The following is a 25,346-nucleotide window of genomic DNA, read 5'->3' on the forward strand; positions in this document are numbered from 1 at the left end:
ACTTCAAAAAATAAAAAAAGCCACTGGGAACTGATTTTTATTGGTTTTAACCCTTTTGAAATTGTGATAATGTTCCCCTTTAATTGTTCTGTTGTGTTTATGTTGTGTTACGATGCGGATGTTCTCCCGAAATGTGTTTGTCATTCTTGGTTTGTATGGGTTCACAATCTGGCACATATTTGTAACAGTCTTAAAGTTTTTCTTACGGCCACCCTTGGTGTGACGTGTGTAGCTGTTGATCAAATATATCTTGCAATAACACACGTACATATTTCATGGCCAGATGCAACATACAACTAGGCTTGCACGCTATCTGTTCATGCTGTAAGGGGCGCTAAAGGCAGCACCCTTATGGCACTCCCTGAATATTTTTGATCCGGTACAAAACTACAGGGGCTTTGAGAGAATTGGTGCCCTGAAATTCAGGGGTCTCCGGGAAAATTGGGGACGTTGGCAAGTATGACGCTGTCAAGCGCCGTTCATATTAAACTTGCGGGCCGCATAATAACGTCTCGCGGGCCGCAATTGGCCCGCGGGCCGCATGTTTGAGACCATTGATTTAAACCATTCCAACATTCAAACTATTCTTACATTCACACTACATTCTGTCAGCATTTCAGTTCAATTTTAGCATTGGAGCATTCACACGCAATTCCTTGAACAATTGTGTCATCTACTTATTATTATTATTGTTATTATTATTATTATTATTATTATTATTATTAAATGTAGCTTACCATATTGCTGAAAATGTTAACTTCCCCTTGGGGGTTAATAAAGTACCGTATTTCCTTGAATTGCCGCCGGGGTGATAATTAATGTAAAACCTCTTCTCACTCCGGCACTTACTAAAGGCATGCGGTAAAGGCAAGCATGCGCTAATTATTTTAAAACCTCTTCTCACTCCGGCACTTACCAAAGGCATGCGGTAAATTTAGTCCTGCGCTTAAAAAATTGAGTGTGATGTAAAGATACCATCATGAAAAGCACATTTAATACAAAAAACATTATTATGGTCTTACCTTTACTTTTAAATGAAGTCACTGCGCAGCTCCTTCTGATCAAAAGCATCGATAACTTGTTTAAAGAAGTCTTTCTTATCTTTTTTCAGTTTTAAAAGTCTCTCTGTCTCGATGGAGATCTTCCTTTATTACCTCCTTCTTCGATTGAGAGTCCGGTTTAGAAAATTGTTTTATTTTAGATATGTAATCCTCCATGTTAAAAGTGCAAGCGAGAGGAAAAAATAAACACACATTGCTCACTCATGCTGCTTGTTGTCACTTCTTCTGCAGCTCAGTAGTCGCAAGAAGGATCACAAGCGCCCTCTAACACAATGACTCATATTTGACACACACACCTATGGTATATTAATAAAACATAGCTGCTTACTATTTTTTTTAGCATATTCAATAGCTTGGACCTTAAATCCTACTGAATAGCTCTTAATCTTCTTCCCTTTATGCAATTTCAAATTATTGAAATCAGTCTCTTCCATTTTGAAAATGATGACAGGTGAAGTGTCACTCGTGACGTGAAGAGTTTGACCCGGCAGAAATTCTTGGCATATGCTAATTACTTGGCGAAACAACTTTGACCCGGCGTTAATCCTGAGCCGGCGGTAATTCTAAGAACGCGCTAATTAGTTTGCAAAACGAGTTTGACCCGGCAGTAATTCTAGGCAGGTGCATACTATATACCCGGCGGCAATTCGAGGAAATACGGTCTGTCTGATTCTGATTTTGATAATGTGTGGACTGCATGAATGATGCCTTCTCAGTTCTCACTGTAACGCTATTTGAGTGTCTAGAAACGCTCTAAATTAATATAATCCAATATTACTATTATTAATAAGGTAAATAAGTTATCTTTTGAAGGTGTAGTCAGTAATCTGATTACTTCTTCCCAGTTTAACTGTGGTGACACTATCTAAATGAAAGCAAAACAGATGTCATCTTTCTTGGCCAACATGTTGACTGTGCTCATGCTTCTTTTATAATGGACATGTCTCTTAAGATGAATAGGAAAATGACTAATTATAGTCCACCAGCAGGGGGAGCTCATCACTAGTACTACTGCGTGGAGGCTGGCATGTGGTACATTATTTCCTGTGTGTGTATGACTTATTCAGAGGGAGAACAGCACACTTTCACGTATGGCGTCTACCATTAAGGATTGTAGGAATGACTTTTAGACTGTTTTTATATGAATAAAATGGATTGGATGTTGGCCTGAAAAAGCATTCCTCTGAAGGTCTTCTTCATGTGTCAGCTGGAAGTACCCTGACTGCTGTGAGGGGAAACTGATGAGATTGTGAGATCATATGTTGGTGCAGGACAATGTCTCATGTGACTGAGTAAAGCTGGACTTTTATCAAGAATGTTTGGTTTTCTCTTGTCCCGCAGACATCGATGAAGAACATCTTCCTCATGAGCAGGAGGAGGAACCACAGTACCCCCACATACACGAGGAAGAAGAGGTACCACATTCCCAACACATCAAAGAGGCAGGAGAGGAGCCAAAGCCCCCCTACATTAAAGAGGAAGACGAGACGCCACAGACCCATAATGTTAAACTGACCCTTCACATTAAAGGGCTAGCGGAGGACCCACTGATCTTACACATCAAAAAAGAAGAGGAGGACCCACCGACACCTCACTTTAAGGAGCAAAAGAACCCACTGACCCCTCACATTAAAAAGAAAGAGGAGGACCCACTGACCCCCTGCTTTAAAGAGGAAGAGGAGGAAGAGGGCATCAGTCAGCCTAAATGGTTGGAGGAGTTCCCAGTGACTGGTGTCCCTGTGAAGAGTGAAGATGATGAGGTGAAAGGTGAAAGTGAGGAGAGGGGAGGGGGGGAGCCTCCAAGCAGCAGCTCAACACAACACATGACAACAGAAGCTGATGGAGACCACTGTGGAGGATCACAAGCAGACAAGCTCTTAGCTCCACTATCAGATAGTGAGGACACAACGTCACACTCTCCTGACACTGATGATGAAGACTCTAAAGATGATAAGACATGTCACACTGACAACACTCACTTCACATCTTCTCACTCTCACAAAACTTTGAAATACCGTCGTAATCTGAAAACACACATGAGAACACACAATGGTGAAAAACCTTTTTCTTGTTCACTCTGTGGTAAAGGTTTTGCACAAAGTCACCATTTGAAAAGACACATGAGAACACACACTGGTGAAAAAACTTTTTCCTGTTCAATATGTGGTAAAGGTTTTACACAAAGTCAGGATGTGAAAAGACACAAGAGAACACACACGGGTGAAAAACCTTTTTCCTGTTCAACCTGTGGTAAAGGTTTTACACAAAGTCAGAGTTTGAAAGTACACAAGAGAACACACACTGGTGAAAAACCTTTTCCCTGTTCTACCTGTGGTAAAGGTTTTACACAAAGTCAACATTTGAAAGTACACATGAGAAGACACGCTAGTGAAAAACCTTTTTCTTGTTCAATCTGTGGTAAAGGTTTTACACAAAGTCAGGATTTGAAAGTACACATGAGAACACACACTGGTGAAAAACCCTTTTCTTGCTCAGAATGTGGTAAAGATTTTGTTCAAAGTAAACATTTGAAAGTACACATGAGAACACACACTGGTGAAAAATCACATTCCTGTTCAATCTGCAACAGAAGCTTTTGTGAAAAATCAACCCTTGTAAGACACATGAGAAGACACCCAGGAGAGAAAGTGTTGAGTTGCAGTGTGTGTGGTGAAAGATTGTCTTCTAAGTAGCAGTGTAAGAAACACAAGTGTGCTGGTGAGAACAGCAGCAGCAAATGAAACTGCAGGATTTGAAATAAACTGTCCAGACTTTCATTTTGACTTTCTAACAACATCAGCACATATAACATGTGTGACATTGTTGTTTGTCTAACAATCTGTTTAATATGCTTCTGCATTTATAGATTAAGATAGTTTGAAATATGAAAGTATTACATATTTGTATTTGTAATTGTTAATAATCCCATAGATTATCACCTTTATATGATATACATATGTACTAGTTCACATCTGAAACATCTTCTGGACCACTTCAGGAAGCATATTATTATTTACTTTATACATCATTTGAACAGTTGTCTTTTATACAATTTTAAAATGTCTGACCTTATGAATCATTTGTTGGGTCTCTTTAATTATTGTTATTACTCTGTATTATGATGATTGTGTTGTGATTGTTTTATATGTATGTCCCCAGATCTTTACGTAATCTAAACGTGAGAGAAAAAGGCAGATTATTTTTGTGAAGGGATTGTTTTGTTTTTACAAACTTACATTTGTCGATATATTAAATAAATCCAGTATTGTGTTTGAAACATTTTTTTTATGTTTTTTTTTTTCTTTTTTAACATCCCCACAACAACATAAATATCAGTCAAAGTTTGGAGTGTCAGACAAAAGCCAATATTGTACATCATCCCACAGAGATTTACTTTGCATACATTCATAAAATAAACTGTTTATTGTGTTTCCCTATCACAGATCGAACAAGTGTTGTCTTCAATTGCAAAACAACATCCAAAATATGACTTTAAGTGGTCAATTCCGACTTTTTTTCTTTCATTAACTCTTTTGCCTTAGAAAGAATGGAAACTTTTAAGTTATGAGTATTTTTCTTGTTCCAGGTTGTACTTCATGAAATAATCAAATAATAAAAATGTTATCAGTCAATAAGTGCATAAGCGACCAAATGCCTTTTTCAAACCATTGCTGTTCAGAGATGGATTTGTTTCTCATTTTAATATAAGAACAATTCCATAGTGGAGTATTGTGTGTGATGAAGTTGTGTTTGTAAATTAGTTTCCAGTACAACAACACTTGCTGGTAGGGATGGGTACTGTTCACATTTCAACTGATTCGGAACAAATTCCACTACCTCCAAATCAATACCAGTCCTCAACAGTACGACTTTTTGGTACTTTTGTGTGTGTTAATAATATTGATTGTTTGTGATAAATTTGTATTGCAAAATTAAAAAATAAGATTATTATTGATAACTGCAGTCCTTTCGTTACCCTTTGTTTTTTTTTTTGTTTTCATATCATCATTTACATGTAGCTTTATTTACATTTGCAAGTCCAGTACGCTAGATGGCTGTAGTGTAAATTCATAATGTTCAAAAAGAATGTCTTACGCTCCATGACTGAGCATGTCAGGGTCTCTAAAAAATGTACCAAAATGCTTCTGAAGAATGTTTTATTACCGAGAATGTTATGATTATTGCAAACATTTGGCAGATTTTTCAGAAATGTTCAAAAGTTCTTAGCAGGCTAATAATTAAGTTTTCAAGTGTAGATGAACCTTGCTTAGAAGAAAGGTAGTTTAAATGGTATAAGAACAGATACAACTACCAGTTATACATTCGCAATAATAAAGAGAAAAAAAACACATGTTTCAGTTAGTAGATTTAAAAAAAAAAAAAAAAAAAAAAGCAAAATAAACTCCCCCTAAAATTGTACCGAATATTGTTTCAGTTGAGTTAACAAACAACAGCACGCTGGCTAGGAGTTGAACCTAGAATCTTCTAGTCCGTAGTGAGACACATAATCCATTGCATCACTATCCCTACAGAAAGAAACATCTTACTGTAGGACAGGTTGTGTTTCGTAAATATCTTACGCCAAAACAACACACAGTTTACATCCTCAGGATGTAAGACATTATTTGGATTCTTATTTGAACCACATCACACAGAAATGTAATGTATGAATGAGTGAGAATGAGGGAGGGATGTTTTGGGTTGGTGCACTAATTGTAAGTGTATCTTGTGTTGTTTATCTTGATTTAATCATTTTAAAAAAAAGAGTGATCCTTCGAGCCGGATTTGAACCAGCAACCTAAGGATTCCAGCATGAGCAACTACAGTCCTCCGCTCTACCAACTGAGCTATCGAAGGTTAGTATCACCACATACTTACTCTGATGTTTGAGTCACTTTAGTATCAAAGTTGACTTAGTTGACCTAAGTTGACCTAAATCACAAGTGTCTCAAAGGGCTGCACAAGCCCCAACAACGTCTTTGGCTCAGATCCCAAATCAGGGCAAGAAAAAACTCAACCCAATGGGATGACAATGAGAAACCTTGGAGGGGACCGCAGATGTAATTAAAAATATACCAAAATGAGGCCACGTCATTGAAGAATGTTTTACTACCATGAATGTTAGGAATATTGCATACAATTAAACTTCATGTAACCTGCCTGAAACCCTTTGAAACCATCCTGTTTAAATACCCTGTTGTGTACCTTGTTCATTTCGCTGTCAATTGGACTTCAACAAAAGTAGCTGACTATTTGTATGGCGTCACATTAGTGCCAAAAATCCAAGCGCATAAAAACTGTTATCGCGTGCTGATTCTCTACTTCGTGCGCGCGGTGCATTTTCGTTTTGGCACTTTGGGCGCGGGTATGCTTAGACGGCCCCTCCTTTCTGATTGGTCAGGCGAAAAAAGCTGAGCGTCAATCTGAAGTATAGCAGGGCGGGTCATGGTCAATATGTATCAAGATAATACAGCTCCTGTCGACAAACACATTCTAAATCATCCACATTTAGTGGAGTTGTGGAAAATGCCAATTGAATTTGATCTAAAAGTCTTTGACGAAGGTAATGTATCATCTGTTGAGAGAACATCACATAGTTAATGTGATTAATTTATTAATTGTCTTTCCTCTATCTACTTGAAGTTTACACCAGAGTCTACCCGAACCCACTTATCTATGCCTACTTCATATCAGGACCACATGATTAGCATTCTGTGGGTTCTTCCGAGGATGTCGTAGTCGTAGTGGTTTGTACAGTCCTTTGAGACATTTGTGATTTAGGGCTATATAAATAAACATTGATTGATATGGGCCTAATTATTCATGTTATGATTGCAATGACTATTTTAGTAGAATAATGAATGACAGGCTATCACTACAATTAATGAATATGGTTTTAATATTACTATAAAAAGTATTTACGTTTCTGCAAACAACTCAAATTATGGAACATGAGATATCAGCCCAGATCAGTACAGATGGCAGAGTTTAAAATATGTATTTAAAAAACAACCAAAAAAGCTAGCTCCCTACATTAGGCAAATTAATGAATGATATGATATGAATAAACACTCCATGTTTCTTCATTTTACCTCGGACAGCTGGTCCCCATCATTTTATTGGTGTCAATGGTACATGTACTATTTAAATATACAATACTCTGACATTTATAACAAATCGAACTGTTTGGAAATGAGTTGAAGTGGAGAATCAGCGCGGGACAACAGTTTTTATGTGCTTGGATTTTTGGCACTAATGTGACGCCATACATGTACTATTTAAATAACCGTAACTTTCTCAATTTTCAACTAATTTCCAAACGGTTCGATTTGTTATAAATGTCTGAGTATCGTATGTATGTGTATAATTAAATAGTAGATGTATCATTGACATCAATAAAATGATGGGGGCCAGCAGTCCGAGGTAAGATGGAGAAACATGGAGTGTTTATTCATATCTATGATGAAAGGTCCATGGCAGTTCCCTGGGATTAAAAAGAAAGGAAATCAGGTTTTCATGGCTGAACAAGTAAGTCTTTAATACTATTATCTCTCAGATTGAATTTGCCTAATGTATGGAGCTAGCTTTTTTTGTTGTTTTTTTAAATACATATTTTTAACTCTGCCATCTATACTGATCTGGGCTGATATCTCATTTTCCATAGTTTGAGTTGTTTGCAGAAACGTAAATACTTTTTATAGTAATATTAAAACCATATTACTTAGTTGTAGTGATAACCTGTCATTCATTATTCTACTAAAATAGTCATTGCAATCATAACATCAATAATTAGGCCCATATGCTAATCATGTGGTCCTGATATGAAGTACGCATAGATAAGTGGCTTCAGGTAGACTCTGGTGTAAACTTAAAGTAGATAGAGGAAAGAAAATTAATAGTCCCCCATTGTGGCATACATTCAATATTTACATATACAAATATTAAATAAATAAAAATATTTTTTAAAACAGACAAGTGAGGAAAGAAAACACATTTGAAAATATAATTTCCATCATTGACTGACATGTGTGGACTGCTTGTATGAAAAGAGAGATATTGATCTTGACTCTTCATTAACTATGTGATGTTCTCTCAACAGATGAGACATTACCTTCTTTAAAGACTTTTGGATCAAATTCAATTGGCATTTTCCACAACTCCACTAATTTGGACTTTTCTAATGTGTTTGTCGACAGGAGCTGTATCATCTTGATACATATTGTCGACAGGAGCTGTATCATCTTGATACATATTGACCATGACCCGCCCTGCTATACGTCTGATTGGCCTGCAGCTATTTTCGCCTGACCAATCAGAAAGGAGGGGCGGTCTAAACATAATCGCCCCCAAAGTGCCAAAACCAAGACGGCGCACAAAGACACCGGGCGCAAGCAAAAAGGACGCCACGCGCGCGCACAAAGGCACCAGACGCGCGCAAATGGGTGTCGCCCGCGTGTACGAAGTGGAGAATCAGCGCGCGATAACAGTTTTTATGCGCTTGGATTTTTGGCACTAATGTGACGCCATAGATTTGTCTCAACTGACCATTAAACTTGTGTCCCCAAGGCATTTGGCTCCAACTTCGGGAGAGTAGCTTCTTTTTTGGTCAAAACCTTCTTACTTGATGAGGATGTAAAAGTGTCTTAATTGTCATTAATGAGGTTTGTGTTCAAGCAATTGGTGAGTTGAGCTTTGACAGTTCCCAGCTTGTCACTGAACATCCTAACTAATTCATGTCCACCTGAGGTTGCCAATATGGCTGTTCTCTTAGATGTTGGGCAAATCAGGTTTGAAGAGGGACTGGGTAGCTCAGACAGCAGAGCATCACACTTTTAATCTGAGGGTCCAGGGTTCAAGTCCTTGTTCCAGCAACTGATGCTAGCTTCTTTACATTTCTGCAAAAACTTCACTTAGCAGTCCTGTAACCTGTATTTAGTTTGAGTAGTTTTCAAAAGCAGCCAACAAGATGCCTTACAACCACTTTAGCTCAGGTGGGAGAGCATTAAACTGATCATCTGAAGGTTAAGACGCAAAGTGTTGAAGTGAAGTTGTTAGACTGTATGAAAGTTGTGCTTCATCTCTTGCTGTAAGTGTGTTGAATGCACCCTCACGTCACACTGAGCCCCACTTTACTACTCTCACTTTCAACTCATACATGTTTGTTTACTTTGGACTGTAAGTGTGTTGGATGCACCCTCACGTCACACTGAGCCCAGCTTTACTACTCTCACTTTCAACTCATACATGTTTGTTTACTTTGGACTGTAAGTGTGTTGGATGCACCCTCACGTCACACTGAGCCCAGCTTTACTACTCTCACTTTCAACTCATACATGTTTGTTTACTTTGGACTGTAAGTGTGTTGGATGCACCCTCACGTCACACTGAGCCCCACTTTACTACTCTCACTTTCAACTCATACATGTTTGTTTACTTTGGACTGTAAGTGTGTTGGATGCACCCTCACGTCACACTGAGCCCAGCTTTACTACTCTCACTTTCAACTCATACATGTTTGTTTACTTTGGACTGTAAGTGTGTTGGATGCACCCTCACGTCACACTGAGCCCCGCTTTACTACTCTCACTTTCAACTCATACATGTTTGTTTACTTTGGACTGTAAGTGTGTTAGATGCACCCTCACGTCACACTGAGCCCAGCTTTACTACTCTCACTTTCAACTCATACATGTTTGTTTACTTTGGACTGTAAGTGTGTTAGATGCACCCTCACGTCACACTGAGCCCCGCTTTACTACTCTCACTTTCAACTCATACATGTTTGTTTACTTTGGACTGTAAGTGTGTTGGATGCACCCTCACGTCACACTGAGCCCAGCTTTACTACTCTCACTTTCAACTCATACATGTTTGTTTACTTTGGACTGTAAGTGTGTTGGATGCACCCTCACGTCACACTGAGCCCCGCTTTACTACTCTCACTTTCAACTCATACATGTTTGTTTACTTTGGACTGTAAGTGTGTTGGATGCACCCTCACGTCACACTGAGCCCAGCTTTACTACTCTCACTTTCAACTCATACATGTTTGTTTACTTTGGACTGTAAGTGTGTTGGATGCACCCTCACGTCACACTGAGCCCAGCTTTACTACTCTCACTTTCAACTCATACATGTTTGTTTACTTTGGACTGTAAGTGTGTTGGATGCACCCTCACGTCACACTGAGCCCAGCTTTACTACTCTCACTTTCAACTCATACATGTTTGTTTACTTTGGACTGTAAGTGTGTTGGATGCACCCTCACGTCACACTGAGCCCAGCTTTACTACTCTCACTTTCAACTCATACATGTTTGTTTACTTTGGACTGTAAGTGTGTTGGATGCACCCTCACGTCACACTGAGCCCCGCTTTACTACTCTCACTTTCAACTCATACATGTTTGTTTACTTTGGACTGTAAGTGTGTTGGATACACCCTCACGTCACACTGAGCCCCGCTTTACTACTCTCACTTTCAACTCATACATGTTTGTTTACTTTGGACTGTAAGTGTGTTGGATGCACCCTCACGTCACACTGAGCCCCGCTTTACTACTCTCACTTTCAACTCATACATGTTTGTTTACTTTGGACTGTAAGTGTGTTGGATGCACCCTCACGTCACACTGAGCCCAGCTTTACTACTCTCACTTTCAACTCATACATGTTTGTTTACTTTGGACTGTAAGTGTGTTGGATGCACCCTCACGTCACACTGAGCCCAGCTTTACTACTCTCACTTTCAACTCATACATGTTTGTTTACTTTGGACTGTAAGTGTGTTAGATGCACCCTCACGTCACACTGAGCCCCGCTTTACTACTCTCACTTTCAACTCATACATGTTTGTTTACTTTGGACTGTAAGTGTGTTGGATGCACCCTCACGTCACACTGAGCCCAGCTTTACTACTCTCACTTTCAACTCATACATGTTTGTTTACTTTGGACTGTAAGTGTGTTGGATGCACCCTCACGTCACACTGAGCCCCGCTTTACTACTCTCACTTTCAACTCATACATGTTTGTTTACTTTGGACTGTAAGTGTGTTGGATGCACCCTCACGTCACACTGAGCCCAGCTTTACTACTCTCACTTTCAACTCATACATGTTTGTTTACTTTGGACTGTAAGTGTGTTGGATGCACCCTCACGTCACACTGAGCCCAGCTTTACTACTCTCACTTTCAACTCATACATGTTTGTTTACTTTGGACTGTAAGTGTGTTGGATGCACCCTCACGTCACACTGAGCCCCGCTTTACTACTCTCACTTTCAACTCATACATGTTTGTTTACTTTGGACTGTAAGTGTGTTGGATGCACCCTCACGTCACACTGAGCCCAGCTTTACTACTCTCACTTTCAACTCATACATGTTTGTTTACTTTGGACTGTAAGTGTGTTGGATGCACCCTCACGTCACACTGAGCCCAGCTTTACTACTCTCACTTTCAACTCATACATGTTTGTTTACTTTGGACTGTAAGTGTGTTGGATGCACCCTCACGTCACACTGAGCCCCGCTTTACTACTCTCACTTTCAACTCATACATGTTTGTTTACTTTGGACTGTAAGTGTGTTGGATGCACCCTCACGTCACACTGAGCCCCGCTTTACTACTCTCACTTTCAACTCATACATGTTTGTTTACTTTGGACTGTAAGTGTGTTGGATGCACCCTCACGTCACACTGAGCCCCGCTTTACTACTCTCACTTTCAACTCATACATGTTTGTTTACTTTGGACTGTAAGTGTGTTGGATGCACCCTCACGTCACACTGAGCCCAGCTTTACTACTCTCACTTTCAACTCATACATGTTTGTTTACTTTGGACTGTAAGTGTGTTGGATGCACCCTCACGTCACACTGAGCCCAGCTTTACTACTCTCACTTTCAACTCATACATGTTTGTTTACTTTGGACTGTAAGTGTGTTGGATGCACCCTCACGTCACACTGAGCCCCGCTTTACTACTCTCACTTTCAACTCATACATGTTTGTTTACTTTGGACTGTAAGTGTGTTAGATGCACCCTCACGTCACACTGAGCCCCGCTTTACTACTCTCACTTTCAACTCATACATGTTTGTTTACTTTGGACTGTAAGTGTGTTGGATGCACCCTCACGTCACACTGAGCCCAGCTTTACTACTCTCACTTTCAACTCATACATGTTTGTTTACTTTGGACTGTAAGTGTGTTGGATGCACCCTCACGTCACACTGAGCCCCGCTTTACTACTCTCACTTTCAACTCATACATGTTTGTTTACTTTGGACTGTAAGTGTGTTGGATGCACCCTCACGTCACACTGAGCCCAGCTTTACTACTCTCACTTTCAACTCATACATGTTTGTTTACTTTGGACTGTAAGTGTGTTGGATGCACCCTCACGTCACACTGAGCCCCGCTTTACTACTCTCACTTTCAACTCATACATGTTTGTTTACTTTGGACTGTAAGTGTGTTGGATGCACCCTCACGTCACACTGAGCCCAGCTTTACTACTCTCACTTTCAACTCATACATGTTTGTTTACTTTGGACTGTAAGTGTGTTAGATGCACCCTCACGTCACACTGAGCCCCGCTTTACTACTCTCACTTTCAACTCATACATGTTTGTTTACTTTGGACTGTAAGTGTGTTGGATGCACCCTCACGTCACACTGAGCCCCGCTTTACTACTCTCACTTTCAACTCATACATGTTTGTTTACTTTGGACTGTAAGTGTGTTGGATGCACCCTCACGTCACACTGAGCCCAGCTTTACTACTCTCACTTTCAACTCATACATGTTTGTTTACTTTGGACTGTAAGTGTGTTGGATGCACCCTCACGTCACACTGAGCCCCGCTTTACTACTCTCACTTTCAACTCATACATGTTTGTTTACTTTGGACTGTAAGTGTGTTGGATGCACCCTCACGTCACACTGAGCCCAGCTTTACTACTCTCACTTTCAACTCATACATGTTTGTTTACTTTGGACTGTAAGTGTGTTAGATGCACCCTCACGTCACACTGAGCCCCGCTTTACTACTCTCACTTTCAACTCATACATGTTTGTTTACTTTGGACTGTAAGTGTGTTGGATGCACCCTCACGTCACACTGAGCCCAGCTTTACTACTCTCACTTTCAACTCATACATGTTTGTTTACTTTGGACTGTAAGTGTGTTGGATGCACCCTCACGTCACACTGAGCCCCGCTTTACTACTCTCACTTTCAACTCATACATGTTTGTTTACTTTGGACTGTAAGTGTGTTGGATGCACCCTCACGTCACACTGAGCCCAGCTTTACTACTCTCACTTTCAACTCATACATGTTTGTTTACTTTGGACTGTAAGTGTGTTGGATGCACCCTCACGTCACACTGAGCCCAGCTTTACTACTCTCACTTTCAACTCATACATGTTTGTTTACTTTGGACTGTAAGTGTGTTGGATGCACCCTCACGTCACACTGAGCCCCGCTTTACTACTCTCACTTTCAACTCATACATGTTTGTTTACTTTGGACTGTAAGTGTGTTGGATGCACCCTCACGTCACACTGAGCCCAGCTTTACTACTCTCACTTTCAACTCATACATGTTTGTTTACTTTGGACTGTAAGTGTGTTGGATGCACCCTCACGTCACACTGAGCCCAGCTTTACTACTCTCACTTTCAACTCATACATGTTTGTTTACTTTGGACTGTAAGTGTGTTGGATGCACCCTCACGTCACACTGAGCCCCGCTTTACTACTCTCACTTTCAACTCATACATGTTTGTTTACTTTGGACTGTAAGTGTGTTGGATGCACCCTCACGTCACACTGAGCCCAGCTTTACTACTCTCACTTTCAACTCATACATGTTTGTTTACTTTGGACTGTAAGTGTGTTGGATGCACCCTCACGTCACACTGAGCCCAGCTTTACTACTCTCACTTTCAACTCATACATGTTTGTTTACTTTGGACTGTAAGTGTGTTGGATGCACCCTCACGTCACACTGAGCCCCGCTTTACTACTCTCACTTTCAACTCATACATGTTTGTTTACTTTGGACTGTAAGTGTGTTGGATGCACCCTCACGTCACACTGAGCCCCGCTTTACTACTCTCACTTTCAACTCATACATGTTTGTTTACTTTGGACTGTAAGTGTGTTGGATGCACCCTCACGTCACACTGAGCCCAGCTTTACTACTCTCACTTTCAACTCATACATGTTTGTTTACTTTGGACTGTAAGTGTGTTGGATGCACCCTCACGTCACACTGAGCCCCGCTTTACTACTCTCACTTTCAACTCATACATGTTTGTTTACTTTGGACTGTAAGTGTGTTGGATGCACCCTCACGTCACACTGAGCCCCACTTTACTACTCTCACTTTCAACTCATACATGTTTGTTTACTTTGGACTGTAAGTGTGTTGGATGCACCCTCACGTCACACTGAGCCCCGCTTTACTACTCTCACTTTCAACTCATACATGTTTGTTTACTTTGGACCGGCTTTGAGATTGATTGCAAGGTTTGCAGTATCACCAACAGTGACCCACGTGCCATCAAGGCACTTCAGTGCTAGCAGTGGCGTAAACGTCCAAAGAGTTGGAGAGGCTGAGAAAAAGAGCACCTTGCTCATTGCAGAAAGGTCCTGTCAAGCAGCTTGTCACATTTAACAATCTGATGTTGAGGTTATTTGCTCAGTTTACGGCCAGACTACACTGAGCATGCCGGATCTGGTCAGCTCTGAGAATGTAAGCCCGGTCAGGCCTGGTTAGTATTTGGATGGGAGAGTGAGCGGGAATACCATGTGCTTTACGCCTTTGGCAATGCACCCTTTTGCTTTTCTTACAACGCTTACAGGAACTTGCCATACTTGTCAATACAGCTACATATTGCTCGTCCAAACAAAACCTTGCTCTTCTGACAGAAAAACATGATACAACCTGCCTATCATGTGATTCTACCATGTTGGCAAAATACAAACACACAATATATTGACATATATAACACATAAAACATGGAATTAGAAGTGAACAGTACCCATCCCTACCAGCAAGTGTTGTTGTACTGGAAACTAATTTACAAACACAACTTCATCACACACAATACTCCACTGTGGAATTGTTCTTATATTAAAATGAGAAACAAATCCATCTTTGTACAGCAATGGTTTGAAAAAGGCATTTGGTCGCTGATGCACTTATTGACTGATAAAATATTTTATTACTTGAATGTTTCATTAAGTACGACCTGCAAACAGACAAAATATTTTAAGCAATTATAAAGGCTTTTGTTCAAAATATTGTGATTCCTGTAAATCTTTTTTTTTTTACTTCTTTACTATTTCTTCTTTACTGTATTTTCTCTGGAACAAAAAAAAAAGAAAATACCCATAATTTGAAAGTTTCCATTCTTCCAAACGCCAAAGGGTTAATTTAAGAAAAAAAGCCCCGGATTGATAACTTTAAATAATTTTTAAGATGTTGTTTTGCAATTGAAGACAACACTTGTTCGTTCTGCGATAGGGAAACAAAATAAACACTATATTTTATGAATGAAATGAATGAATGAAATCCCTGTGAGACGATGTACAATATCGGCTTTTCCCTGACATTCCAAACTTTGATTGATATTAATATTGTTTTGGGGATGTTGAAAAAGAAAAAAAAAAAATGTCTAAAACACAATAAGGGATCTTTCTGTGTGGAGTTTGCATGTTCTCCCCGTGACTGCGTGGGTTCCCTCCGGGTACTCCGGCTTCCTCCCACCTCCAAAGACATGCACCTGGGGATAGGCCCCTCCCACCTCCAAAGACATGCACCTGGGGATAGGCCCCTCCCACCCCCAAAGACATACACCTGGGGATAGGTTGATTGGCAACACTAAATGGTCCCTAATGTGTGAATGTGAGTGTGAATGTTGTTTGTCTATCTGTGTTGGCCCTGCGATGAGGTGGCGACTTATCCAGGTTGTACACTGCCTTCCGCCTGATTGTAGCTGAGATAGGCACCAGCGCCCCCCGTGACCCCAAAGGGAAAAGTGGTAGAAAATGGATGGATGGATGTTTTTAATTCACAAATGTATGTTTGAAAAACAAAACCATCCTTCCACAAACAATTCAGACATTTTCTCTCACTTTTTATTGCATAGAGGTCTGGGGACATACATTTAAAATAATCACAACACAATTATCATAATACAAAAGAGAGTAATAAAGATAATAATAAAATGGATTACAGATTCCCAACAAATGATTCATAAAATCACACATTTTAAAATTGTATAAAAGACAACTGTTTAAATGATGTATAAAGTAAATAATAATATGCTTCCTGAAGTGGTCCAGAAGATGTTTCAGATGTGAACCAGTACATATGTATATCATATAAAGGTGATAATCTATGGGATTATTAACAATTAGAAGTACAAATAAGTAATAATTTTATATTTCAAACTATGTAATCTATAAATGTAAAGATCATATTAAACAGATTGTTAGACAAACAACAATGTCACACATGTTATATGTGCTGATGTTGTTAGAAAGTCAAAATGAAAGTCTGGACAGTTTATTTCAAATCCTGCAGTTTCATTTGCTGCTGCTGTTCTCACCAGCACACTTGTGTTTCTTACACTGCTACTTAGAAGACAATCTTTCACCACACACACTGCAACTCAACACTTTCTCTCCTGGGTGTCTTCTCATGTGTGCTACAAAGTTTGATCGGTCACAAAAGCTTCTGTTGCAGATTGAACAGGAATGCGATTTTTTCCCAGTGTGTGTTCTCATGTGTCTTTTCACATCTGTACTTCTTGTAAAACCTTTACCACAGATTGAACAGGAAAAAGCTTTTTCACCAGTGTGTGTTCTCATGTGTCTTTTCACATCCTGACTTTGTGCAAAACCTTTACCACAGGTTGAACAGGAAAAAGGTTTTTCACCAGTGTGTGTTCTCATGTGTACTTTCAAATTGATACTTTGTCTAAAACCTTTACTGCAGAGTGAACAAGAAAAAGGTTTTTCTCCAGTGTGTGTTCTCATGTGTGTTTTCAGACTACAATGGTATTTAAGGGTTTTGTGACAGTGAGAAGATGTGAAGTGAGTGTTGTCAGTGTGACATGTCTTATCATCTTTAGAGTCTTCATCATCAGTGTCAGGAGAGTGTGACGTTGTGTCCTCACTATCTGATAGTGGAGCTAAGAGCTTGTCTGCTTGTGATCCTCCACAGTGGTCTCCATCAGCTTCTGTTGTCATGTGTTGTGTTGAGCTGCTGCTTGGAGGCTCCCCCCCTCCCCTCTCCTCACTTTCACCTTTCACCTCATCATCTTCACTCTTCACAGGGACACCAGTCACTGGGAACTCCTCCAACCATTTAGGCTGACTGATGCCCTCTTCCTCCTCTTCCTCTTTAATGTGCGGCGGCTCTTGGTCCTCCTCTTCCTCTTTAAAGTAGGGTGTCAGTGGGTCCTCCTCTTCCTTTTTAATGTGAGGGGTCAGCAGGTTCTCTTGCTCCTTAAAGTGAGGGGTCAGTGGGTCCTCCTCTTCCTTTTGATGTGTAAGATCAGTGGGTCCTCCGCTTGCCCTTTAATGTGAAGGGTCAGTTTAACATTATGGGTCTGTGGCGTCTCGCCTTCCTCTTTAATGTGGGGGGGATGTGGCTCCTCTCCTCCCTCTTTGCTGTGCTGGGAATGTGGTACCTCTTTTTTCTCGCGTATGTTGGGGGACTGTGGTTCCTTCTCCTGCTCATGGGGTAGAGGTTCTTCTTCAACGTCTGCGGGACAGGAGAAAACAAACATTCTTTAGAAAAGTCCAGCTTTGCTCAAATCAAACCAAATCAACTTTACTTATAAAGCACATTTAATATTTACCACAAAGTGCTGTACAATAGACAGGTTAAAAGATAACACAAGGGAAACTAGCAAACACACCACAACACAAACAAAGCCCGATAGATAATAAATAAAACATAGAAACAGGTTCACAGCAGGTGCATAATGGGCTGCCATAGCAAAATGGAGATCACAGAATGTTAAAGGCCATGGAATAAAAGTGTGTTTTTAAGAGTGATTTAAAAACAGGAAGAGAGGAGGCCTGTCTAACACTCAAAGTTAAGTTGTTCCAGAGCTTGCGAGTAGCAGCGGCGAAAGCTCTGTCACCGCTTAGCTTCAGCCTTGTGTAAGAGACCGTCAACAGCAGCTGACGTTACTGCCCCCCCCCCCATTATCTAAGGGATCAGGTGGGGGTGGGGGGCGTGTTCAGCAAGGCCGAAGGAGGTCGGAGATGTATGTTGGAGCGATGTTGTTTAGACATTTGAAAACAAATAGTAGTTCTACTAATTGATTCGGTAGAGCCCAGGGAGCCAGTGAAGGGACGCTAGTATGGGGGTGATGTGCTCACGCCTGTGGGTCTGTGTTAGCAGACGAGCAGCAGAGTTCTGCACGAGCTGCAGGCAGGCGAGGGAGGCCCGGCTAATGCCTACATACAGAGCGTTGCAGTCGTCAAGACGAGTCGAGATAAATCCCTACGTACAGTAGTTATAAGTGCCGAGGGGAGGGAGAGCGACTTGGACTAAACAACATAAAATCACAGGGCCAACACTGATAAACAGACAACATTCACACTCACATTCACACACTAGGGCCAATTTAGTGTTGCCAATCAACCTATCCCCAGGTACATTTCTTTGGAAGTAGGAGGAAGCCGGAGTACCCGGAGGGAACCCACACATTCACGGGGAGGACATGCACACTCCACACAGAAAGATCCCGAGCCCGGGATTGAACCCTGACTACTCAGGGCCTTCATATTGTGAGGCAGACGCACTAACCCCTCTTCCATCCTGTAAACTCTGCTGGTACTATTCCAGAAGAGAGGCTACTATTGATAATGTTAAGGACGCTTGATCCAATAGTAGCAAGTACCTCCTTAAACAGGTAAGGTGGGAGGGCATCTGCAGGAGAACCAGAGGGCTTCAAATGACTAACCGTGTCCTTTAGAAAGGAAAAGGACACCGGCTCAAACTGATGGAAAACAGAAGAAAAGTGCAGAGGAATAGAAAGGTCCTAGGAAAGCTGAGATAAACTGGCTCTAGTTGATACAATTTAGTCAGTGAAAAAGTGGACAGAATTTTCACAGAATTCTGAAGAAGCATCAAAACCAACAGATTTGGGAGCGTCAATGACAATGCTAATGGTCTTGAACAGAACTCTGGGGTTGTTACAGTTAGAAGCTATAATCTCAGATAGATATTTATTCATCTTTGCTGGAGGACAACATGCTCTCTTTAAAAATGGCAAAAGACACATGCAGCCTGTCTTTTTTCCATTGTTCTCTCTGCTCTCCTACATTCGCGCCTGGCCGCACGAGTGATGTCATTCAACCAGGGCTCAGGTGTGGGTTTGGCGCGGCGGAACTTGAAAGGAGGGATAGTATCCAGTGTTTGTAAACAAATAGAGTTGAACCCAGAAACCAACTCTTCAGTATTCAGACACACAGAGGCTGCAGAATTATCATCACAAAGATTCTAAAAAATGGAAGAGAAAACAGAGCAGGAGACCAAGAATTAAACATGCGAGAGCGTTGAGGCGGAGCGCACAATGTAACGGACACTGAGTGGGAATATCAAACAGGATCGGCATATGATCAGAGAACACAGCGTCGCAAACCATACGAGAGCACTAAATGGAGTTTATGCCTGCGTTCATGTGTGGAACCACACACAGACTGTACAAAGTTAAATGAGTCAGGAAGCTCCTGGAAAGCGACTCGTCTGGGCTTAGGTGTGAATATTAAAATCACCAGCAATAAGGACAAGATTATATTTAGGCAGGATTTCAGCCCAAATTTCAGAAAAGTCAGTTATAAAGTCTTTGTGGTACTTGGGTGGTTGATGGACGACGGCACACAGGACGACATCAGAAAGACCCAGTTCAAACATGCACAGTTCCAAGCTTGAAAAGGAGGATTGCAGGCGTATCAGACGGCATTTAAATTCATTTTTAAAAACCACTGCTAATCCTCCTCCTTTTCGACCAGACGACCGCGGAGAATAAACGTAGGAACACTCTGGAAGCAGAAGTTCATTAAGAGGGGCGGACTCACCGGCTCTCAGCCATGTTTCCGTCACACAGAATTGGTCAAGTCTGCGGGAAGTTCAGGATAATCGTTTTGTTTGTCAAAGATTTTGCGTTCACAAGACTGAACCTGGCAGGGGCCACCACGTCCAAGGCCGCAGCTATTCCAGGTGGGGCCCGACAGACAGCCCGCAGGTGGCGGGAATCCACCCCGCGCCTCCGGGGGCGGGGACAGCAGGAGCAACGGCGGCAAGTCTCATCCTCCAAACCAACGATATAGGAACAAGCCAGGAACCAATGGGATCCAGCGAGCATGGGTGCAGGAGGAGACCGGATACCGCACCATTCCTCCTTCGGGAAGCCATGGGAAGCCGGGCCAGGAGTGCCCTAAATTTCACCAGCTGGCCGCCACGTTTACCACGGCGCCGGAGACACTGCCGCTGGGGGAGAGGAACCAGGGGGCGGGAAAGGAAGGCAGGAATCCATGCAGGTGAAAAAGCTGACTTGGACCCCAGCAATTACACAGTCGATGCTTGTCCTGGACTGTGGTGCCGGGGAACCACACAGTGATGGAGGAGGTGAGGATGGACTCGATGATGGCTGAATAAAACTGCACCAGCATCTTGGTCGGCACCTTAAGTTACCTCAGCTGCCGCAGGAAGTACATCCTTTGTTGGGCCTTCTTCGTCATACACAAGCAGTGAGCTGACAGAGACGAAAATAGACGCAAACAACACAAAAACGAACAGAGCTGACAGCGAGACACAGCAGGCCAAAGCACATACTAGCGCCATCTTTGAAATACCTAAAACTCATTATTATATCAACGATCAGAGACAGAAACTCTTCATTTAACATAATGTCCTTGTTTGATGCTTCAAAACAGCTCAATTAACACATAAAAAGGAAAAGTGAAATAACAGACGGACAGGGCTTTGCTGTTTGTAACACACACACACACACAGCAAAATGCGCTAATGTTAAAAGCTAATTAGCCTTCACCTCAAGCCAGGACTGCAAGCGAGCTGAGCTGCTGTTTGTTTCTAGAACGTCAACGGGCTCATAGTGATGTTACTAGTACAAACCTTGTTTCCATATGAGTTGGGAAATTGTGTTAGATGTAAACATAAACGGAATAAAATGATTTGCAAATCCTTTTCAACCCATATTCAATTGAATGCACTACAAAGACAACATATTTGATGTTCAAACTCATAAACTTTATTTTTTTTGCAAATAATAATTAACTTAAAATTTCGTGGCTGCAACCCATGCCAAAGTAGTTGGGAAAGGGCATGTTCACCACTGTGTTACATCACCTTTTCTTTTAACAACACTCAATAAACGTTTGGGAACTGAGGAAACTAATTGTTGAAGCTTTGAAAGTGGAATTCTTTCCCATTCTTGTTTTATGTAGAGCTTCAGTCCTTCAACAGTCCGGGGTCTCCGCTGTTGTATTTTATGCTTCATAATGTGTCACACATTTTCAATGGGAGACAGGTATGGACTGCAGGCGGGCCAGGAAAGTACCCGCACTCTTTTACAACGAAGCCACGCTGTTGTAACACTTGTCTTGCTGAAATAAGCAGGGGGCGTCCCTGATAACGTTGCTTGGATGGCAACATATGGTGCTCCAAAACCTGTATGGACCATTCAGCATTAATGGTGCCTTCACAGATGTGTAAGTTACCTATGCCTTGGGCACTAATACACCCCCATACCATCACAGATGCTGCCTTTTGAACTTTGCGCCTACAACAATCCGGATGGTTATTTTCCTCTTTGTTCTGGAGGACACCACGTCGTCTGTTTCCAGACCACAGAACACCTTTCCACTTTGCATCAGTCCATCTTAGGTGAGCTCGGGCCCAGCCAAGCCGGCGGCGTTTCAGGATATTGTTGATAAATGGGTTTGGCTTTGCATAGTAGAGTTTTAACTTGCACTTACACATGTAGCGCCCAACTATAGTTACTGACAGTGGTTTTATGAAGTGTTCCTGAGCCCATGTGGTGATATCATTTACACACTGATGTCGGTTTTTGATGCGGTACTGCCTGAGGGCTCAAAGGTCCGTAATATCATTGCTTACGTGCAGTGATTTCTCCAGATTCTCTGAACTTTTGATGATTTTACGGACCGTAGATGGTAAAATCCCTAAATTACTTGCAATAGCTTGTTGAGAAATGTTGTTCTAAAACTGTTCGACAATTTGCTTACAAAGTGGTGACCCTCATCCTTGTTTGTGAATTACTTAGCATTTCATGGAATCTGCTTTTATACCCAATCATGGCACCCACCTGTTCCCAATGAGCCTGCACACCTGTGGGATGTTCCATATAAGTGTTTGATGAGCATTCCTCAACTTTATCAGTAGGTATTGCCACCTTTCTCAACTTCTTTGTCACGTGTTGCTGGCATTAAATTCTAAAGTTAATGATTATTTGCGGGAAAAAAAAGTTTATCAGTTTGAACATCAAATATGTTGTCTTTGTAGCATATTCAACTGAATATGGGTTGAAAAGGATTTGCAAATCATTGTATTCTGTTTATATTTACATCTAACACAATTTCCCAACTCATATGGAAACATGGTTTGTAGTTGACTGGGAGGTGTTTATTATAATTTGGGGAGAGTCCGCTGCCTGATGCTTACCTGCTAAACACCTACCTGCTTATGACGACGGTGGACCACTGACTCCTTGCGCTCTGAATACACACTGCTGATTGGCTGTTACTGCTCTGAATATGCACTGCTGATTGGCTGTTACCGCTCTTTCTGTAACCAATCAGATGGTTTTGTGGGTGGGACAATGCTGGGTGCTGTGTAGAGTACTGACAGGGACAGGCATAACGAAGCGGAGCAGCTTGTTAAGGCTTTAGGTTAATATGTTCGTGTGGAAACTCATTCGGTACACCTCCGAACCAAACCGAAACCCCCGTACCGAAACGGTTCAATACAAATACACGTATACACAAATACATCCCTAATCTTCATCACTAAACCTTTGAAATATGCTGACATATGTGCTGCTAAGGTAAATAAACAGTAGCCATATTGAATGTTTGCCTTCATTTGACCACGTGAGGTAAGGAGGACGGCCTCTAGGTCACATGGTTACACCCCAGCAATTACACTGTTGATGATTGATGAGCAATCATTTTTAAATGGTGGTGTTAAAAAGCAAATATATCTCCATCTTTAGTGATAAATGTGTCCCCCGGATGAACATGTGTCACAAACATTGTATTAGATGATATGTGGATGTTGTGCTTACTTGGACTGTGATGAAGCTGTGAGGACTCAGGTGGTTTGTCTTCATGCTCTTCAGTCTTCACAGAGACAACAGTCAGTGGAAACTTGCTGACATCAGCCTCCTCCTGCCCTACAGGACACTCTCCCTCCTCTTCCTCTTTAAAATAAAAGGGCTGTGAATCCCCCTTGTCCCCTTTAAAATGTGAGGGCTGTGGATATTCTAAAGTGAAACTGTCCCCCTGCAGATGAGGGAGACATTCTTCTTGGTGTTCAATCGGCTGATGGATGTCTACAGGACACAAACAAAACACATTTTAGCTCCTACATGCTAAGTATTAAATCGTACATGAAATAATGGGCTCTAGCTATTGAAAATGTTATTAATCAAGTGTTCTACGGGAAATGTTTCCGATTAATTGAGTAACTGGATAAAACATAGTGTTGCTTGGTAAAAGACGAACTTAAGCGACTATAAGACACTTCACTTAATAATGAACAGTCAATTGGTTTGAGATGGTATGAGATCAAGATGTCATCTTTAGAGCAGGCTGTTTTTTCAATAATCAATGCAACATTAATGGCTGCATCAACGAACACCGACATGAAGGAAATAGCAGGTCAGTATAGCTTTGACACACATATATAACTTGTCAAACCTGCCAGCTAGCAGGCTAGGTTTACAGCATCAGTAACCATGGTAACTGACTCTGAATTTGTCTTACCTCTCTTATTTTTGGAGGTAAAACTCTCGAGCTTTCCATACTCAGGACTTTGCACTTAACCCGCTCTCTGGAATATTCCCCCGGTGACTGTGTGAGTTTTGTGTAAACATGTTGATACACATTGTTACAAACATCAACCTCTCATAAATATTGTGTGTCTGAAACAGTCTCCTTCTTATCAACAATGTAAAACAATCAGTGCATCATCCTCACATGACAATTCATCTTCCTGTAGACAATCTATTTAAGAATAGTGTTAATAATGAAATATAAAGTTAGTAAAGATGTGAGAGTAAGAAGTAAACAAACCTGTTCTGTGTAACACAACTTGATGTTTTTCATGTTGTCGCTCCTTCTCCTCTTTTGTTGGACAAAGTTCCTCCTCGTACTCTGCTGTGGTTCTTTGGCACATTTTCACACAATCACAACACTTTACACTCACACTTGATCTCTACTTAGTGATGTGTTTTGATCACTTCCGCCTCTCTTTGTTAGCAGCTAACAAGCTAAGCTAACTAGCAGCCTAAGCTAGCTCGAGAAGCATCAAAGTGCGCTCAGACTAATATAACCGGATGCAAACAGTTATTAACGATGTTTACCCTATTTACAAGAGTTTAATAAAGGACATATATGTGTACATGGAAGCACAGATTAAGAACACTGAACTGTGACGACTGCAATAACGTCTTCACCGTCAGACGCCATCTTGCTTTGTCCTCGCCGTGTTTGGTTCGCGCTCGGTGTTGTCAGATCTCGCGAGAGAAACAAGTAACCAGCTCTTTTCCAAATCTCGCGAGAGGAATAAGTACAACCAGCTTTCCACCCCCGGTAAAACTATTTTATTATATACTATTTACTTCTTGTGAAAATAAAAGTAAACTCGTCCATTTCAAATTTTCCCCCCAAAAAACAGAACACATAATACTTATTTCCGTGAAAATATTCAAATATTTAAAAATGTTTTGAAACAAAAGTAGCATAAGGAAAGAAAAACAAGAAACAAAATTAATATTACACTCATATTATTTTTGTTTTTGATGGTAATCGTTTTTATAATGTATTTTAGAATGTGGGAGGTTTTCATGTTCTTTTAAAATTTCCTTTGTCGTTATTTATATTATATCCATCAATCTATATATCTATATATCTACCTCTCTCTCTCTCTCTCTCTCTCTCCCTCTCTCGCTCTCTCTCTCTCTCTCTATATATATATATATATACATA

General features: G+C 41.0%; 2 protein-coding genes and 1 non-coding gene across 6 annotated transcripts in view; 1 reads left to right on the forward strand and 2 right to left on the reverse strand.

Moving 5' to 3' along the window:
• Positions 1-4,338, forward strand: part of LOC133546869 (zinc finger protein 391-like) — a 95,903-nt gene extending 91,565 nt beyond the window's left edge. For all 3 annotated transcript variants that reach the window (XM_061892713.1, XM_061892714.1, XM_061892716.1), the window contains one exon: positions 2,403-4,338. In XM_061892713.1, the coding sequence (XP_061748697.1) occupies positions 2,403-3,754 (1,352 nt within the window). In that variant the 3' untranslated portion in view covers positions 3,755-4,338. The remainder of the gene's footprint in view (positions 1-2,402) is intronic.
• A 1,493-nt stretch (positions 4,339-5,831) lies between these two features.
• On the reverse strand, positions 5,832-5,918 carry trnay-gua (transfer RNA tyrosine (anticodon GUA)). Its single transcript is given in 2 exon segments — positions 5,832-5,867; positions 5,882-5,918. It is a non-coding gene; the product is annotated as a tRNA-Tyr (tRNA).
• Positions 5,919-16,189: 10,271 nt separating this feature from the next.
• LOC133546884 (uncharacterized) lies at positions 16,190-24,728 on the reverse strand. Of its 2 annotated transcripts, XR_009805280.1 has the most exons (4): positions 24,432-24,728; positions 23,423-23,689; positions 22,816-22,923; positions 16,190-17,844 (listed from the first exon to the last, which is right to left on the reverse strand). XR_009805280.1 is itself a non-coding variant. In XM_061892736.1 (3 exons), the coding sequence occupies exons 1-3, from the start codon at positions 24,532-24,534 to the stop codon at positions 17,600-17,602; spliced, it is 615 nt and encodes a 204-aa protein (XP_061748720.1). In that variant the 5' UTR covers positions 24,535-24,681; the 3' UTR covers positions 16,190-17,599. The 2 variants fall into 2 exon arrangements, 1 of the variants encoding a protein (XP_061748720.1); XM_061892736.1 differs by lacking the exon at positions 22,816-22,923 and having other exon boundaries at positions 24,432-24,681.
• Positions 24,729-25,346: the final 618 nt, after the last annotated feature.

This window comes from Nerophis ophidion, unplaced genomic scaffold, assembly GCF_033978795.1.
Source record: "Nerophis ophidion isolate RoL-2023_Sa unplaced genomic scaffold, RoL_Noph_v1.0 HiC_scaffold_46, whole genome shotgun sequence".
In the NCBI taxonomy this organism is placed as follows: domain Eukaryota; kingdom Metazoa; phylum Chordata; class Actinopteri; order Syngnathiformes; family Syngnathidae; genus Nerophis; species Nerophis ophidion.

Excerpts from the sequence above, each read along its gene's own strand:
- LOC133546884 (XM_061892736.1), bottom strand. The coding sequence starts at position 24,534 with ATGTGCCAAAGAACCACAGCAGAGTACGAGGAGGAACTTTGTCCAACA. Across the intron at positions 23,690-24,431 it reads AGTTGTGTTACACAGAACAG|ACATCCATCAGCCGATTGAA; the intron begins GTTTGTTTACTT and ends TGTGTCCTGTAG. Across the intron at positions 17,845-23,422 it reads ACAGCTTCATCACAGTCCAA|ACGTTGAAGAAGAACCTCTA; the intron begins GTAAGCACAACA and ends CCTGTCCCGCAG.